This window comes from Pelecanus crispus, chromosome 1 (assembly GCF_030463565.1).
Source record: "Pelecanus crispus isolate bPelCri1 chromosome 1, bPelCri1.pri, whole genome shotgun sequence".
NCBI lineage: Eukaryota > Metazoa > Chordata > Aves > Pelecaniformes > Pelecanidae > Pelecanus > Pelecanus crispus.
In genome coordinates this window covers 18,338,060-18,357,231 of record NC_134643.1, presented here as the reverse complement: position 1 = coordinate 18,357,231, position 19,172 = coordinate 18,338,060, and the positions used below count along the sequence as shown (strand labels likewise).

The window sequence follows — 19,172 nt, the reverse complement described above, 5'->3', positions numbered from 1 at the left end:
GGGGCCCCACAGCTGAATGCAGTACTCCAGGTGGGGTCTCACCAGAGTGGAGTAAAGGGAGAGAATCACCTCCCTTGACCTGCTGGTCATACTTCTTTTGACACAGTCCAGGATATAATTGGCTTTCTGGGCTGCAAACACACATTGCCAGCTCATGTCCAATTATTCATCTACCAGTACCGCCAAGTCCTTCTCCTCAGGGCTGCTCTCAATCCATACTTTGCCCAGCCTGTACTTGTGCTTGGGATTGCCTCGTTCCAGGTGCAGGACCTTGCACTTGGCCTTGTTGGACTTCATGAGGTTGGCCTGGGCTCACTCCTCAAGCCTACCAAGGTCCCTCTGGATGGCATCCCTTCCCTCAGGAGTATCAACTGCACCACTTGGCTTGGGGTCATTCAAGATGAATGACAGATTATGAAATCAGACACTGGGTAGAGAAAGTTGACTTTAAAAGTTGTCTTGTTTGCTAGATAGGTTGTGTTACCTTCCTGCATTCTTCCCATTTGACATTGTGAATTGTACTTGTTACGCAACGTATTATTGTTCCCAAGTTAGCTGCAATTGCAACCCTTCCTGTGGCCCCTGTGGACCTGTGAACAAAGTGAGGTACTTTTACAACCATGCCATTTCTCAGGGTGGAGCCCTGTGATCAGCCATCTTTAGCACCAAGATTTTAGGCTGTAAATCCTGCAGTTTACTGGCATCTGTGCATCTGCAGTTCTGTCCTCTCAGTGGTAATTAAAGGTTTATGTAATAAGCAGTAAAACAATAATTGACATGTGTGTGCTTTAGCCTACCAAGTCAGCCATCCTTTAGAAATTCTTGCTCTGTTGGAGTCAGGGAAGAAAATCATAGCGCACCAATACTGACTGAAAAAACTATTGTGTTGTCTCAAATTTGACCTTTACTTTCTAGGGACAGAAGCAAGTGTTGGTGTTCAAGGGACTACCAGAGAGTGCCAGAGCAGACCAAACATGGCACTGGTATGAACTCCTGCAAGACATTCCTGTAGTAGCACGGAGGATCCCAAATCATGGACCAAAACACTGTTACACTAAAATGGTGTGCAAGGAAGAAATAAGTAGTTTCTCCTTATCTAAACAAATAAGAAATGTGTATGGGGAATGCCATTCCTGCTAGTTGTGCTAGTACACCTTTGTAGGCTTCTAACAGACCAGAGAATATTTTATCAATTCATTGTGTTTTACAGGTGAAGGCTTTAGCCTTAGCTAAGGCAAAACCAGTTGTCAAATTAATAAGAATAAAAGGAAATAGTCATAGGCAAGAGTGGTAAAAAGAATGAACTTTTTATTTCTTCAGCTACCATGGATTACAGCATAAGAATATTGATTCAGGTAACTGTAGACTATAAAAGATTAGATCTAATTTGCCTGCTGGAGAAACAGTAAGTAATTTTTTTTTAAGAGCACAGGTTTATATTAGTGATCTGTTAGCTCCTGGAGCATGTCTGAGGGGATCAACACCGAAAGAGTCTCTGTTGGATTGTGAGCATCAGCATTAGCCTGTGGTTTCCACACAGCTGTTCGGGCTTGCAGAATTGGTTACAAATAATGGCAGTGAAATGTGCTAAATATGGTACAACCCAGAACAAAAGGGACATTCCTGGCCCGGGGATCTTACCATCAAAGTGTAAGGGGTATGATGTCACTGGCAAAATGCAAAGAACCAGTGAGACGCTAATGACTGCTCAGCAGCTGATCTGGCAGACTAATGTTCACAACAGACTTTTGTAACAGGCAAATTTTACTGTAAGCCTCAAAATAAACAGCTTTACAGGTGTTTGTGGAGGGAAGGATTAAAAAACGTAAAGGGCAATACAACTGACAGAAACAAAGCATTCCTTGAAATTGTGGAAGTGTGGCATAGTTTTTTCAACAGTATTTTCAAGACATTGAGGTGCTGGAGCGTGTTCAGAGGCGGGCAACGAAGCTGGTGAAGGGTCTGGAGAACAAGTCTTATGAGGAGCGGCTGAGGGAACTGGGGTTGTTTAGCCTGGAAAAGAGGAGGCTGAGGGGAGACCTTATCGCTCTCTACAACTACCTGAAAGGAGGTTGTAGTGAGGTGGGTGTTGGTCTCTTCTCCCAAGTAGCTAGCGATAGGACAAGAGGAAATGGGCTTAAGCTGCGCCAGGGGAGGTTTAGACTGGAAATTAGGAAAAATTTCTTTACGGAAAGGGTGGTCAGGCATTGGAACAGGCTGCTGAGAGAGGTGGTGGAGTCACCATCCCTGGAGGCGTTTAAAAAACGGGTAGATGTGGCACTTCGGGATATGGTTTAGTCTGGTCTACCCTTGATTAGTCTAGAGTGGGCTTGGTAGTGTAGGTTAATGGTTGGACTGGATGATCTTAAAGGTCTTTTCCAACCTAGATGATTCTATGATTCTATGATTCTAAGAATAAAGGTGGCAACATCATGTCTTTCAAGGCCAGAGGAAGGGATGTTGCAATAATCAAGACAGAAGATGACAAGTATTCACGGCACAGGAAGACCATCCTGAAGGCGTAACCTGGATGACAGCGCCTAGCTCATTCGTTTTCAGAAAATGAAATGTAAGTACATTAAGGTTCAGAGCAGAGCCCAAGCGCAGTAGCGTTCTAGCCGTGCGCTGGCCCTGAGCAAAGGCAGCTGGAGTGTCTGTGTCATCCTTGTGAAGCAGAGGACTGGCCCCAGGCTGGCCCCACGTAAGAACAGAGCGGTGACGTTTTTCTCTGACCTGTGTAGGAAATATTCAGAACCGGTAGGTTTGGAGTCAGGTCAGAGGCAGGGCAGCTGCAGCTCGCCCTGGCCTGTATTTTGGGCAGGATGCTGATGGTTACAGTGATAAGGTTCAGGGACACCATGGAGGAAAGAGAGCAAAGAAGTAAGAGTTTAATCATAGTGAATTACTGTCAGCATCTTTAAGGCAAACTTAAGATTTTTTTTGGAAGAGAAGGCAAGGTTAGATGGAGAGGTTAGTGGTACTACCCGGGTAGATAGATTCATCACATTCTCACTGTCTCGATAAGGGAAGAGTTCACCGTCGCTGTGACGGGTGCTTGACCCTCCCGCAAAAGCAGGGAGAGTAAGGAGAAAAAAGGAGAGTAAAAGCGCACGTTACGGTGCGAGCCCCGCTCCTCCGCAGGGAGCCATGCCCGCGGCGCCGCCGCTCCCCCCGTGCTGGCCGTGCGGGGCTCAGGCTGGCGGAGCCTCCGCCGCGGGCCGCAGAGCGGCTGGCTCCCGCCGGCGGCCTGAGGGGGACGAAGCGGGGCGGGGCCGGGCCCTGCGCCTCCCCCGCGCCCCGGGCAGCCTGCCCGCGGGCGGCCGGCACGGGTAGCCGCCGCCCGGCCTCGCTGCCCCGGCCCCGGCCGCCCTTCGCCCCGCGGAGCCGGGCGCCGTGCCGGGGAGCCGCGGCCCCCGCAGGCCCCGCCCCGGCGGCGCCGGCGTAGGCGCTGACGCCGCGCCCCGCCCGGGGGACAAGGCCGGCTAGCGGCGGGCGAGGGGCGCCGTTAGCTGCCGGGCTCGCCCCGCGGCGGCCGCCCGCTCCGCCGGGCCATGCGGTAGCGGGCTGCGGCGGGCCCCGGGCTCTCGGCGGCCATGGAGCAGCTCCCGGGCGGCCGGCGGCCCCGGCTGGTTTCCTCGCTGGGGCTGGGGCAGCGCTCCTGGGAGGTCACCTTAGACGAGGAGCGGGGGCGGCTGGCCTGGCGCGACCCCCGCCCGCCGCGCCGCGGTGGCGGTGAGTGCTGCTGCGGCGGCGGCGGCAGGGCGGGCGGGCGGGCGGCCGTTAGCGCGCCTGCCGCGGCCTCGCGGCGGGCCGGGGCCGCCCGGGGGGCCGCCTCGCCTCGGCGGCGGGGAAGGGAAGGGAAGGGCCTCGGCGGCGGGGAAGGGAAGGGAAGGGCCTCGGCGGCGGGGAAGGGAAGGGCCTCGGCGGCGGGGAAGGGCCTCGGCGGCGGCCGCGGGAGCCGGCGGGGACGGCCTGCTGCCGGAGCCCGCTCTCGCGGCGGCGGCGGGCGGTTGCCGGCTCCGAGAGCGCTGAGCGCTCGGAGTATTTCCTGTCCTTGGGCGCCTTTTCGCCCCGCAAAGGAAGGGCGGCAGCCGGTGCTCGCAGCAGCAGCAGCCGCCTCTGGGGTTCAGAGTCCGAGGGTGAAGGACGGAGGGAGGGCGGTTGAGCCGCAGGCGGGCCCGGGCCGGGCGGTGCGGGAGCGCTGCGGCCGTGCCGGGGGAGGTGAAGCCGAGGGGGGAGCGGCGGCGGGGCGCCAGCGCTGCCTGCGGTGCGGCGGGCGCCGTGGCTGCGGGTGGGCGGCGCGGGCATCGGTGCGGGGCGCGGCTCTGGCAGGAGGGGCAGCCAGCCCCTGCCCGTGAGAGCACACATTCGTGTGACCGACCCCCTTGTTTCTCGGCGCTGCGCCTGGGTAGGGGCACCTCGTTTCTACGGTCGTGTTCCAGTGAATCGTAGCAGCACCTGATAAACGTACAGAACTTTAAAAGCAACTTTGAAACTTGTAGTTGTGTGACTTAGTTGCGGTTAAAAACCACTTTCATAATGAGGCAGCGTTTCAGACAGTTACTGTTTTTTCTCAAATGAGGTTTTTTTTCCTAAAGCTCTTGCTTTCTAAAGGGCTCCACGGAAATTTCCAAAGAAAGTTTTAACTTTGGCGAGTTACCGTTTTGGAAATACGTAATGTAGGCTAATAGTTTGTAATGGGGTAACAAAGCTGTTTATGGTTACTCTTTTGTGCAATCAGAATAGTGCTGCCTTACAAAACAACAAGTGGGAGAGGTTACTGCTGAAAGTAGCTGACAAAATTTCAGGATAACTTCTGAAAACGTCTGTACATGCAGTGTATCGAGCGCTGTACTACACTTTAGGTGCTATTTTATCAGATTCTTTGACCTTGGGGTTTTTATATAGTAATTATTCCCATTATTAGTACAGCCCCATTAGCATGGTATGTGAACATCTGAAAATGTGTGATGTCGTCCTTTTCACAGCAGCTGCAGTAGAGTGGAAGACTGCCGTCATCCTCGTTTTAGAGGTTGGAGGAACTGAGACAGAGAGAAACTAATAATAGAAGGGTTGACTAGAAGTTAATCTGAGAAAGGTTTGAATATATATGTCTCCGGTCCCAGGCAAGTTCCCGTAGTTAAATGGTTCGTCCCTTCTTACCACGTACCTTTCTTAAATATTTTCCTGATTTTTTCGTGATATCTTATTGGCCTGAGGCTTTTTGAAAAAAGGTGAAGGAAAAGGGAGAAGGAGGACTCAAAAAGAATTGTCAGAATTTGATGTTGTAGTTTACATAACTGAGACTTGGTCACATTTTAAGTACACCTCTTCTTATTCATGATAACATAAAAACAGAGTTTGCTATCCTTCCCCTGCTATTGTGTGAATACAGTTTGCCGTAATCTAGTTTTTATCAGCAGTACTGCTGAAAAATGTATTTGAAAATTTCTGACCTTACTTCACATGTGCAGCTAAATGAACTTAAGACTTTGAAGACAAATTAATTCTTTAGTTCTGCCGAGCTTAGTATATTGGTGTGAAAAATAAGTGGTATACCTTTCTCTAGACTAATTTTATTTCATTTTGAAAAGTATCTGGATTTTAAATTTAAAATACAGAGTCTCGAAGACTTTTGGGACAATTGCTCCCACTAGGTAAAGTAGCCCCTGCTTTGGAGAGAATTTTGTTGAATTGTGTAAAATCCTTCTAAAAATGCCTTTGCAAAGTTACCAGTTGACTGATCTGTGGGCCAGAGCAAGTTCAGTGGGAGCTCCATTCTACCGTGATGACTTCCTTTAGACCATGCAGGAGTGCCACAGAATCACACTAGCTCTCTTCTTAGCACTCTGAAGTGTACAGCTGCTTACAGTTGTAAGTTCTTACAAGTTTTTCAGTTGTAAGTTTTCCTGACTTACTCCTGGTGGGCCAGGCTGAGTATGAACCTGTCCTGAAGCCTGTTCCAAAGTGGATGTCAGAATGCTGGGAATGGTGGAAGGAGAGTGGGACGTAGTAAACTAGACTCTTTTTGAGGCAGTTTTGGAAGGAGTACCTCCTGCCCAGATGGAGATTCCTTAGGAGGCAAATCTGGTTACCGAGTCTGGCTGCTGTCCTGTAACATAGCTGTCTATAAGATTTTGGAAAATATAATGTGGAATCAAAAGAGAAAAGGGAGGGTGGGAGAAGAAAAAGAAATGCCTAAGTGTTCTGGAGGCACGGGTATAATTTCTGTAGAGAGCAATACAATAGATGATGTACCTCCTCTTCTTAACAACCTGATTAATTCATGTGTTTCCTGCAATTGTGCTTTAATGCCATCACAGTTTTATATTATTGCTGCCCTGTTGCTTTTAAGCTCTTTTAAGACCTGGGATGGCTCATGGTGTTTGCTACAATTATTTTGGAAATACGAGCAGCATACATGACAGTATATAAATAAACTTTATAATATAGAAGGTGGATAGTTAGAAGCATATAATTTCAGAGGAGCTGCTTGACCAAGATTGGTATCTTTCTACCATTTAGCCTTTGACTGTGTGACTACTGTGCATTATGCCTAAATACAGACTTAATTATGCAGTATAAAAGTGCTATATTTTTTGTTTAATAGGTAGTTATTAGAGTGAAACAGTTGTCTTTAAACTGAAAAAAATCAGTGAGGGCTGCTTATTTTCAGAGTATTTATTACTGTCTTGGATTGAGCTACATAAGGAAAAACAGTTTGGTATGTATTTTGTCAAGGTTTTCAGACTTTGACAGGTAAGGAACTAGAGCTATAGTTAGGTGTATTGTAGAAGTGTTGAAATATCTACTTCTCCATATTGCATCCAAATTCAGGAACAGATAGGAAACAACAGAGACTTTGTTGTATTGTCCAGGAAAATATAGTTTTACAGAATATGGGGAGATTCTTGTGTTTTCTCATCTTTGTACAATGATACTAAAATATATATATATTTTTTAAAACCCATTCTGTGAAAATGCATTTCGTGAAAAAAGAAGTATTAATTCAGGAGAATTATTTTTAATGCTATCCTTGAGAAGATACCAACAATAACAAAACCATAAAATGTTTGTTCAAGTCATGGTATGTTTTTAAAACCTTAAATGTAAAATACTGTTTACTTTCTTTCCTACTGTTAGACCTTGTTTAACAGCATCATATTTTCAAGTTCTGTCTTCAGTGTCGTGAGGTTCCCATTTCCCATTCTTTGGTTGGTTAGACTTGTTTGAACTTAGAGGGAAAAGTTTTATCTGAATTTTTCCTGTGTTTCTCTGTTACTTTTAGCTATGCACCTTTTTTCCCTAGGCATGCCTTTATCTTCAAATATTCTGAAGAACGTTGTTTTTCAGCCTCGTAACACTTCACCATGAGATTTGTTTGATCTGCAAAGCTGGGCAGATCAATTGTTTTATTATTTCCTCATGTGGATGGCACGGCCAGGTTTTTCTCAAGTAACACGTGCTAAAACTTAGTGTACCAAATTTCGTAGCAGATGATATATTGTACAGTATTTTGGAAGTGTTGGCTAAGATTGTATCATGCCTAGTACTAAGGGATTACAAACACAGAATGAGATTCTCTTGATGTTTTTCTGTGTTTTTTTAATAAAGGTAATGTCCTTTATGTAAAGGACAAGTATGAGGGGGTTGATCTAACTAGAGACCAAACTATATGCCTTCACTTACTGTGTGCACTTTCTTTTAACCCTTCTATTTCTCCCTTCAGAATTCTCCCTTGGCGTGTCTTTTGCAGCTTTCCACCCAAAAAAACAAGCTGGGGAAGGCTCAGTGCTAGTGTTCACAAGACTGATGCCATTCTGATGTTGTGGATTCTAAAGAGTGCTCAGTTTGATAAACGCAGTGCCAAGACAGCAGAGGTGGGCCTGCTTGGAAACAAGGTCTGTCCAGCACCTGTAGTGTGTTGGCACATCCTTAGTCAAGGTCATTTTTCATCAGTCGTTCCTAATTGACAGTGAGCACGTGTAGAATTCTGAACCATGTTTTTCTCTAGGCAGTTCCACTGACTACAGTGAACCAGCCAGTAGGATGTGGGGAATAATAGCTCTAGAAGGCATTGTTTCTTTGGAATGTGTCGTCTTCTGGAAGATACATTATTAAAATATACATGCACACTACATTAAACAATACATAGCATACACCTCTTTGGTGTTTGGGGTTTTTTTTCCCCCTGAAGGTGAAGAGGTGCATCTTATTTCTTGCTTTACCATTGAAATATTCATAGTTGAGTTGAAAAGATTTAATTTGGAAATTGAAAAAAAAAAATCAGTGGGAAAACATTCAATAGTATGATTTAAATATGCAAATTGATCCAAGTTCAAATTGCTGTGATTTGATTCAAATTCAGATATGTGATATGAAGTAGCAGCTGTGTGTCTGATCTATTAGGAACTGATCTATTGTCTATGGGTTTAAGAAGTACTTGAATATTTACTTAAAAAAAGAAAAAAGCCAATTTCCCTATACATGCCTGTATATTGTGAGATCATGGTCTTCAGATGTTTCTGTGACTCTTTCACAGTTTTGAATTACATCATTTAGTCATGATGCCTTTTTTCTTCCCCCTCCCCCAGGATGTGAATTCTCTGTAATTCTGCTTTATATCCCTATCCACCATCTTCTCTTATTCTGGTCTTTATTAGACACAGCTTTCTGTAGTTCTTGATCAATATAATGCAATGTATCTTCTGACAGTGTTCTTGTTTTCTTGCTTTTTAGGCGAAGGCAAAGCTTAAACTTAGAACAAGATAACTTACCATTCATGTGGTCTATAATAGTAAATTAGTTTTAGTGACTGAAAAAATACTTCTTTAAATCCGCAGTTGTTAATATTTTTAAGTCACAAGAGTAAACTAATAATTTAAATTAATTCTGAATGCCACTGTATCCATGGGCCTGAGCTGAATTTTAATAATAAACCAAATGCTGTGATCAGTGACGTTTTTATGGTTTTGCACATGTCTCTGTTGCTTTGAGCAAATGCATTTCTGAGGGAGGAATTTGGCCTGTAGGATACGCAGCTGGCAGTGATGAATGAACAAATGTTGACTGGGATGCTGAGTGAGTTTGCTTATAAACTCAGAAAGTGTTCTGTAGGAGTGACAGACAGTGATGACACACCAAAAAGCCTTTCTTAACACAGAAGAATACATTTCACAACTGCTGGTTACATTTTTCACAAAGAAAACCCACTGTTAGTGTGCTTACCTTAGGGTTCCCCCACCCCTTGCTTAATGTGGGGAAAAGTAGTGTGCGTCTAACACGGTATTTTGCTGATTTGTCGTTTTGCACTTCAATAAGAGTGTCTGTTAAGACTGTAAGAGCACTGTGACCCAGAATGAGTGATAACTGGCACAGCCGGTGTGCTGGGAAGGCTGTCACCTGTCCATTGTGTGTTTTGTTTGGGGTTTTAATTTTTTTTTTTTTCCATACCCCTTCGTCTGGTTGCTCTGGATGGACAACTTGTTGTCTAGTGTGTCATGTATGCTAGACATTGAACAAGGTGACACAGGAAAACATAAATGTGTGAAGAACTTTGAGATTAAGCTTAAGAAATTGCTATGTATTTCTTAATTCAGAATTCAGTCTCTTGAATCTAGATGTGTATGTTGAAAAGTTATGGTATTTTGCCTAGGAACTGTTCTGTGCTACTTGGTTGAGTATATTTACTGAGCCAAGTAAAATTCTTTTGTTTGATATGGTCTGAGCCCATAGTTCAACTTTTTTCATTAACGTTGATTTTGTAGTGCTGGTGTAAGTGCCGGGTTTTTTTTTTTTTTTCTTTTTTTGTTAATGTGGCGTTAAGATTTTCCATGTTTTGGGAGAAACTCATAAAGGTGAAAGCCTTTATGACTGAACAACTTTGTGCTAAATCAGTGAAAGAAATGGCTCATGCTACTTGATAATGGGGTAAATGCTACAAAAGTAGGTGTGGGAAAGGACTATAATTAGTACATATGTGAACCTTGTTGACCTCTCAAGAGAGGGCAGGATAGTCCTACTTATTTTTATAGGGTGGGCTTTGGTGATTAAACGGCAGATAGAGCATTGCATTCATAGGTGCAGGATTGTGCTGCTTCTGTTGAAGGTCTCTGGTTTCCTCGCAATGGAAACTTCTCCCTTCTGCGGACAAGGGGGGAGGGTGGGACTAAGTAGTTGATTTGCTTTCTGATTAAACAATGTACTGTATAATACTAAGTAGAATAGTGGTAGAGTCATATTTGGACTGATAGAAATTCTTGAGCTCTATTCAAACACAAATGCCACTGCATTCATTTTCATAAGCTGTAGGGTATGTTCTGAATAACATGTTTGTATTTGAGACAGCTTTGCATCTTTCTGGCCCCCTGCAGTTACTGTGTTAGGAAGCGTGTGGTTTTGACTGCCTTAAGATTAGAGTATACTATCAGGGCAGTGGAGTTGCTTGATGCTTGTACAGTGCCAAGTAGTACTGAGGGCCACAATTGGCATAGCTGCCATTCATTGAGCAGAAACTTCTCAGACTTTTAGCAAACCCAAAGATTTACAGAGGGAAGGTGAGATCACTCCGTTCTTTGCTTTTGTTTTGTTCTTCCAGGCGCTCCCCTGCCCTGGAATCTGTTTTTTCAGATACGTAACTCTTGTGGCTTAAGATAAAAACATGTACATATAAAACTAAAACATTTACTCTTTGCTTTTTTGCCACATCTGTGAAGAGATTTGCTAGAAAGGCAAAACTTCCAGTCATGCAACTGTCAGAGGGAGAACACATCTGAAGAGTTGGGAGAGCTTAGTAGAAGTAGTTACAAGGTCTAGGGTTGTTAATATAACCTGTGTAATATGTGCTAAAATATATACTCCAAAGAAATGCTTTCAGTGGTACAGGTTTGGAACTGTGTTTTAATGCATTTGCTGTCTGTACGGTTGGACAGCTTTCTTTGTTATACAGAAAATGCCTAATAAAACAATCACCTCTGTTGCTGCTCCTAGTGTACATACTAATAAATATCTAGTACGTAGAACTGTTTCCCAAAATGAACAATAGAGCATTGTCATTTAAATTTTGGTCTAAATGTAGTTCGTCAGTTTTGTAGCATACCTCAATTTGACAGGAGTTAAGAGGACTGAGAAGGGGTTGAGGGGCCATAAGAGAAGAGTGAGAGTGGAGGAAATTCTCTCATAGTATAGGAGTGAGAGGCCTTTAATTCTGAAAACCAAAATTTTAAAGTTGATAAAAGGGAAATACATTTAACAGTACATAAACATAACATCTAAAATTTGCTTCTTAGGAGATCCTGAAGTTTAAAAGCTTAGTGGGATTTAAATTCTTAAGCATTCATATGAATGCCCTTCTTTCATAAGCCAGCTACTTACTTGAGAATAACAAATAGCCTCTGTAGTCTCTCTGCACTAGATTTAGTTGTACATTCTTTGAAATAGCTTGTGCTATTCACTGTCAAATATCTGGACTAGGCATCTTTGCAGGGGCAATTCCATTACTCTGAAATCAGAGTTGCTGGATTTTGGCTTCATGCAAAAATGGTTTTATACTCAGAAACGTAATTTTCTGAGAAATCGTAGACGTTTAAAATATTACTTGGGGTAGTTCATAGGTGGTTATGGATTATATGCTTTGACTAAAGGCAAAAGGAAATTGAAAATAGTCAGCAAATTTCTACTTATGCTCTTGGTTGTGCTTATTGAGCAGCTACTCTAATTGTATGTCTATATCATATTATTTGTAGAAATAATCATTCTGGTGCTCTTTGAAGGTCTTAATGTGTAAGATCTTGTGTTCATACAGAAAACTGTTTTGTACCAACCTCTGAGATCATTGCTGTAGAAGAAACTGAACCTAACAAGAAACAACATAATACTGGCAAATGGCAGAAAATGTCAAACCCACATGCTTTCACAGGTAAGGCAAATACAGTCTCAGGATGCTTGTGCTAATTACTTTGGAGGTACTTTAGGGCAGAGTCAAAAGGAGTCTTCAGAATTTTCTTTAACAGAAATGTGTTTAAAAAAAAAACCAAAACACCCCCCAAAAAAAAACCCAACCAAAAAACCCACAAAAAACCCCAAACAAATAAAACCCCCACCAAAAATCTACCAGTTTACCTTCAAAGATCCTTATTTTGGAAAATAAAACCCTTCCTTTAAGAACACATGCTATGTCTGGTTATTTAATGAAGTCCTAACTAATGTCTTATGTTTCTGTTGCTGAATGACTTTGCAGCAGGACACTTGCTTTCTACTACTTGACTAGAAAATCAAGAGGGAGGCTGGACAAATGAGTCCTAAATGTTTGCATTTTTTAAAAATATCCCGAACCATCAGGATGTATGCATGTAAACATTCTTCGTGTTATTGACTGCATTCTTAAAACAAAGTGCCAGAAATAAATTTCTGTTTATTTTGGGGAAAGAGTGGTGACTTCTGTGCTGCAAAGCTGGGGCAAATGCGATTGCTCCCATGCCAAAATTTTATGTTGTGGAGTACTTCCCTCACATTTAGTCCTTCAGTAATAACGATTGATGATATCGTAGATGGAAAGGTAAGGGTGCTTCTTGTCTCACCAGCCTAGTTCTTAATGCACAAGAACACTCTAAATCTTTTTTCTAAAATTTCAGCTTTATGAAATTAAATTCACCCTGTTGGTTGGGACCTGATGTGAGGGTTTGGCTTATCCTCTGAAGCTTATGGCATTTTATATTATGTAGACATTGCAGACTTTAATATGGATAAAATAATATATAAGCTCAGTGAACTTTTGTATAAGTATGTCTATAATCAGTTTATGGAAAATGGATTGTATTTGGTTTAAAAAGAAGTTTATGTTTGGGTATCTGCTATAAGGTAATGACCTAGAGCAAGTGTTTTCATTTATGTTTTCATTTTGACCTTTTACAGATGTCCTGTTCACACTCGGAATGCTTCTGTCATTTGCAGAAATGTGTAGTTGGGGTTCCTTACCATTTTTTTCCCAAACATAGATATTTTGGAGATCTCTCTGAAATGCATTTGTCATTTCACAGAACTGTCTCGTTGTGCCTCTTCTTTTTAATTTACATAGTGTATTACGTGAAGAAAGCCCGAAATCACCGCTGGCGGTGCAGTGATGTGACGTTTTGGTGTGTTGATGAGCACTTGTGTAATCAGTGGATACAGGCGCTGAAAGAATCACTTGAAATGCAGAGTAAGTTTGACTAAAGTACTACCAGTTGCGGCACCATTTTACAGGCATGGACAGTCATTAATACTGTTTTGATAATCTGCTTTTTTGAACTCTTAAGAGCAGCTTATGCTCAAAACTTGAGGGAGCTGAGAGTTGAAGTGTCTCATTCTTCTTATCCATACTTTTGCATTTTTTGCACATTCACTAATTTGTACTGAGTGGTTTACTCTGATCAGTCTTACAATTTTGCCCAGATGTAAATTATTTGCACAAAATAGGGACAAATTAGAAGCTTAGCAGAGGGTTTAAATGAGTGTAGCTTTGGAAAAAGTAAAGGGCAGATGTAAGCTCAGAGATTTGAGGTACTCTAGAGATCTGAGGACAAGGATTGTACCAATTGCAAGATTTGCAGGTGACTTTTTGTGTGTCTGTCTCGCCTTTCCAGTCTCTCTCATCAACAATATGCCTTATGGAGTAAGAGTTCCCATTAATCATTTCTGGGACTCTTGGACATCTACTTCTTGGAAGGCTAAAAGTAGTTTTGCAGGAGTTATTCCTGAAAGAGATACCTTGATAGATGTCGGAGCAGCAGGAGCAGAGCAACTCCATGACAGAAGGAAAGTCAAGGATGACCATAGCACAGGCAGCGCCCTCACCGACCAAGGCGCAGTCCCACTGTGTCTGAGCAGACTGGGCGGAGCGGGATGGGGATAGCAGCAGGTCCCATTTTCAGCCCAGAAGGGATAAAGTAATTGGGTCCATCCAGGGCGGCCAGACAGGAGCAGCAAGAGATGAGTCTGGAGGCAGGGCTGGGTCTGAGGTCCATCTGAGAGACAGAGCTAGAGAAGGGACTGGAAACAAGTACACCTATGATGTGACTCAAGCAAGTACTTAAGGCTTACAGAATAAAAATGGCTATTTAACAAAAAAATGTTCTTCTGAACAGGCATTGGAAGCATGCATCTTACTAACGTTTTTGTTTTGTATACGTTACACATGAGGTATCTGGCTTCTGACAAAATCTCTTAAAAATGGGGTTTGTGCATCCATTCAGTACACCTTTGAGAGATGTGGCCTGGGTAGTCATCTCCATTTGAGTGCAGGTGTTCATTCTGTTGGTAAGAAACTATTTCAGAAAAGGTAATTAGGTTCTCGGAGAGGGTGAATGGTGCTTTGGGGGTGTGGCAGCTTTAAACCATTCCAACAGTCTAGCTTGGGTGGATTGATTATGCAAGTGTGCTGATCTAATAACTCTGTTTATTCTTTTCTTTTAAAATAATTTAGAATGCCATCTGAGGAAGTGAAAATGTTATAACAGGTCCTTGTGTTCTACACAAAAAAGGAAGGCTCTCTAGGTGCAGCAAGCGTTACTGTTTTGTGCATCTGTTAGTACAGAGATGTAGCAATTGTTTTCATTGCCACCACCAATGTAAATCCATATTTATTCAAAGAAACTTGAGATAGTAATATCAAAGGTGTTTTCTGGGGGGAAGGGGTTACATTATAGAGCAAGCATTTGCTGTGCATTATGTAGTTCTGTGAGGTATTCTTACTTTGTCTTTATCACTGAAAGGAAATGCATTTTAACTATGTTACCAAAGCGAGAATGTTGTTTAAATAAATTAATCTTAAAGTATTTCTATGTATGCTTCACTGACAAGTGCCTTCCCTATTGCTGCCCTTGGTTTGTCTTTTGTCTTGTATGCCTATGATACTAATGTCATTTAGTGGGAAGGTACTGCAAGAATAATATGCATAAGAATGTGAGACATGGAGTCACATGAAATGTTTCTGAATTTCACCTGCTGTCTTATTACCAATTTGTTCAATACTGTCAGTATACTCGGTATAATAAAGAGGACAGATGAAGCAGCTTTTTATAGCTCTTTGATAAAGAGTTATAGTGTTATAAGTGTTAATAAGAGTTATAAAAGACTAGTATGCTGTGTTCACTTTGATGTTTACAGGTTTGTATAGCTTGTTGAATTTTTGTTTTGTGTGAAAAAGCAATGCATTATAATATTATTCCATACTGCAGAGTCTAGACCAAAGCAGTTGCTTGTGTATATTAATCCGTATGGAGGAAAACGACAAGGGAAGAGGATTTATGAACAGAAAGTTGCTCCGCTCTTCAGTCTGGCTTCTATCTCCACTGATGTTGTTAGTGAGTAATGAATATTTTAATTTCTTAATAAACACAATATGCACTCTTTAAAACATCTCTGAGTAGCTTAAGTTCTTTCTGTTACTTACCTTTTCTTACTAAGGAAATTAAACTAAGTGGTAGAAAGGGAAGATTTTCTGCTTAAAGCATAGGTAGCCAGATAAATGATGACCTTATATCAGTTTTCTGCTTACTAAATTAAAACTTCTGGTACTTCGGAGCTATTTTAGCTCTTCATTTATAAGATACTGTCTTTCTCCATTTTTTTCAGTTTTACTGTAAAAAATTGTGCAACTGAACAACTGGTTTTAAGTGAAATATTTTTCCATATATACTGCAGTGCATGTCTCTCTCAATTCTTCCCTTGGCATAAAATCTTTTGAAACACATTTTATGGGCAGGCTGGTTTATGGTGACATTGGTAATAGAATCAGGGTTATTAATGAATTATTAATAAAATTTTAATAATTGTATATTATATACAATTTTATAATAGTATTTTTATAATAGTAATGTTTAATGTGGTTATTTCTTTGTAGTAACTGAACATGCTAACCACGCTAAGGACAATTTATTTGAAGTTAATATTAATAAATATGATGGGTAAGTAACTTCACTTGCTTCCTCCCCCTTCTAGCTGATGTATTCTGTAATCTGTCTGCTGTTGTCTGTAACTTAAAATAGTAGCCTTCATTGCTGATATGTTTATTACAACAGCTGAAAGTTCTGGGGTGTATTTCTTTCCATAGGAGATCCGCACTTAGGAGTATCAAAGGAAAACTAAACTGTTTCAGTAAACCTGTTAAACACACACTATATTCAAGTGTCATATAACAATGTTTGCATGAGATTTGTGTTCAAAAGATGTAAAGATTACTTTTGCTCATCCAGAAGTTGAGCATTCTGTGATAGCTCGAAAGCTACCCTGAAATGTTTTGTGGTATAGGTGATCTTGACATAGGCATGAGTCCAGAACACTGCATCAGTAGCATTCAGCCTGTGTGTAAAAGCCATGAGCTGTTCAGAAATGTTTCAGATAGTTCCTCTTGCTATGTAGGACTGTTCAAATAATGGCTATATCATTTGGCTTTATTTGTGTTCGTTCTGTTGTGGAATTAATGTTTTAAAAAAAAGACTTAATGGTGAAATTGCATTCCATTATTAAATCTGCTGCAGAAGCAGAATATTTTAATAAATAAGCTAGTCATTCCAGTTTCTGGTTCATGACATGAAACAAATTACACAACTGGAAAATCATGACAATGTATGCAGAACCTTTGCAGATAAACTCTCATAACTACACTAGTCTAAAAGTCTCTTGTTGTGCTTGTAGACAAGTACATTTAAACTGGTAAGTTGCAAAAATAAAACTTTTTCTATCTTTTCAGATTACTTTTGCTAGGGGAGAAGATCTATATGCATTATATAAACCAAGTGAAGGCATGATGTTGACAAATTGTGGTAGTAAGAAACTACATTCATAAGTTGAATTCCTAGACTTCACCTGTTTTAAATAAGCAGGTTTGACTACAGTGAGATTTTCTTAATTTTGCAGAAGTGCAAGGAAGGGAAACTGGGATCCTAGAAAAACCTAGTTAAAATTTTTCCTTTTCATTTAACTTAAGTGATTTGAAATAGATAATACTGACAGTTGTGAAAATCCAATACAGAGCAGAAAAGGGAAGCAAGTGAGCCCATGTCCCCTCCTACCAAATTGGCTTTTACAAGTGGCAGTGACCAATTGTAGTGGTACCTGAAGTGTTTTGGGCAGATTCAGTCTCTTACTGTACAAAATCTTACAGTAAGATTTTGTTTGGGTTTTGTTTGGTGGGTTTTTTTTTGCTTGTTTTGGTGGAGTTTTTTGGTTTTCTGTCTCTAACATGACTGAGGTAAACAGTTGGCCAAAGAACTACATCTTTTTAGAATCTCATGATTCTTCTGTTCCCAGGCTGCGCCTTAATGTCAGTTAGCTTGGGAACTGCAACACGTCTTTCTAAGCCTGATTTTTGTCCATCAGGTACAAGTCTGTTTCTGTGGTGAACAGTGATGTTAGGAAGGAGTTCTTTTATTAACACTACTTTTTAAATAATAGATCACATGGCTATATGGAAGATTTTAAAAATGGGTGGACTGCATAAATGTATGAATTTCTTGAAGTTTGGTTGACTCTTCTCACATACAGGAAAAGCTTCTTTAGATTCCTACACCTAGTTGTTGCTTACCTGTCCTCTTAAAGTGGTTCTTACAAGTGACTTTTCATTCAGTGATTTCCCTTCATTCTTCATTTAAGCTCTACGTTCCCTATTTGGCAAAGCCATGCCTGTAATTTTGGAACTACATACAGGATTCTTAATGAAAACCGCTTCACTGCCTTCCAAGTGTATTTACTTGAGAGAGCTTATTTAAACCTCTTGTGCATGTTTCCTGTTTGTTTTATGGTGACTGTACTAATCTAATAGCTCAGTGATAGCACAGCTTCTCTTTGAAGACAGTCACTTAAAATATTCATTCAGTTACCATATAGCAGGTTTTTGTACATCATTGTGCAGAACTAGAACATGCTGTAATATTGTGCAGGTAACAACCGTGCTTAGAGGAAGTCTGACATGCATGAATCACTGTGCTTCCTTATCCATACACCTGTTGCACAAGCCTTTGTAAAACTGTTTCAGATTGGGTTTTTTCCTAGTTACTGAATTGGTTCACAGAATGATTGAGATTAGAAGGGAGCATAGTTCTTTTAAAACTCATTTGTCTTGTGGACTTGCTTCTCCTGAAGTCCTTTAGCATATGTAGTTTACTGTTATGATCTGTCTTAAAAAGTAAAATGCTCGTCCATTAGAAAAATAAGCCCGAAATGTGAGAATCGCTGCAAGATCTCTCTTACAGTAGTTCTTCACTAGGGGCCTTCACACGTGTGACTTGCACACACATGTGACTTGCACATTGGTCATTTGATGTTTGCAATGAATTTGGTCATGCTTGTGCTGTGTATGTGAACTTCTTTATCAATATTTACCCTTGATAGGTATAGACATTCATATCATTGTTATCTCTGAGCCTGGGTATAGTATTTGTTATAAATAGAACACTACTGAGACAACATTGACCTTGAACTGACGTGGAAATTTTTGTCTACTTAACCTTTTCCTTGGAGTCTGCAGAGAAAGATGAGACAGGCTAAAGTTGAGGAGGAATAATGTAGTTAAGCTGTGAGAAGAGAAACTAATTATAAAAATGAAAAACAAACATCCTTTTCTCCCTTCTCTCCAAGTCTCTTAGGTCTTCACTTAGAGTTGGACAGCGTATATTTTTAAGACTGTCCTCTCCATTCATGAAAAAATTACTGGGTTTTTTCAAGCTTTCCTTCTGCTGAAAATACAGTAATAAATAAATTTAAATAATCGGTACTTAAAAGCTAAATAAAGTAACTTGTCCTATGAAGTAAGTGCTCATTCTGTAATATCTGTTGCTGACTATGTGGAAGAGTAAGTATTAGTTTATGCATTGGAAATTATTTCTATAGATGACAGTAAACATTCCTAAACATGTATGCTGGGGACTACATGCATAACTTTGGATTTGTCATGTGTTCCTTTACAGTGTATTTGAATTAGTTTTTCAGTTAAAGAATATTTATGCTTTTAGAGTTCAGGGTGTGCATTTGATTATTGTGCATGAAATGTATACTGCTGTAAAATAGTCTTTTACTTCCTAGTATTTGCTTGGCTGTGGACTCTCTGCTGAGCTTTAACATATTGAGGATCTGTGTAGCTGCTGCACCAGCTCTGACCTGAATTAAGTTTGCAAAACAAAGTTTTGCATCTGGTA

The 19,172-nt window shown here is 41.3% G+C and overlaps 1 protein-coding gene across 1 annotated transcript in view; it reads left to right on the top strand.

Annotated features, from left to right (window-relative positions):
• Positions 1-3,593: 3,593 nt before the first annotated feature.
• Positions 3,594-19,172, top strand: part of CERK (ceramide kinase) — a 38,634-nt gene continuing 23,055 nt past the window's right edge. Inside the window, exons 1-5 of the mRNA XM_075725094.1 lie at positions 3,594-3,732; positions 11,804-11,917; positions 13,076-13,198; positions 15,216-15,341; positions 15,881-15,944. Of these exons, the coding sequence (XP_075581209.1) occupies positions 3,594-3,732; positions 11,804-11,917; positions 13,076-13,198; positions 15,216-15,341; positions 15,881-15,944 (566 nt within the window). The remainder of the gene's footprint in view (positions 3,733-11,803; positions 11,918-13,075; positions 13,199-15,215; positions 15,342-15,880; positions 15,945-19,172) is intronic.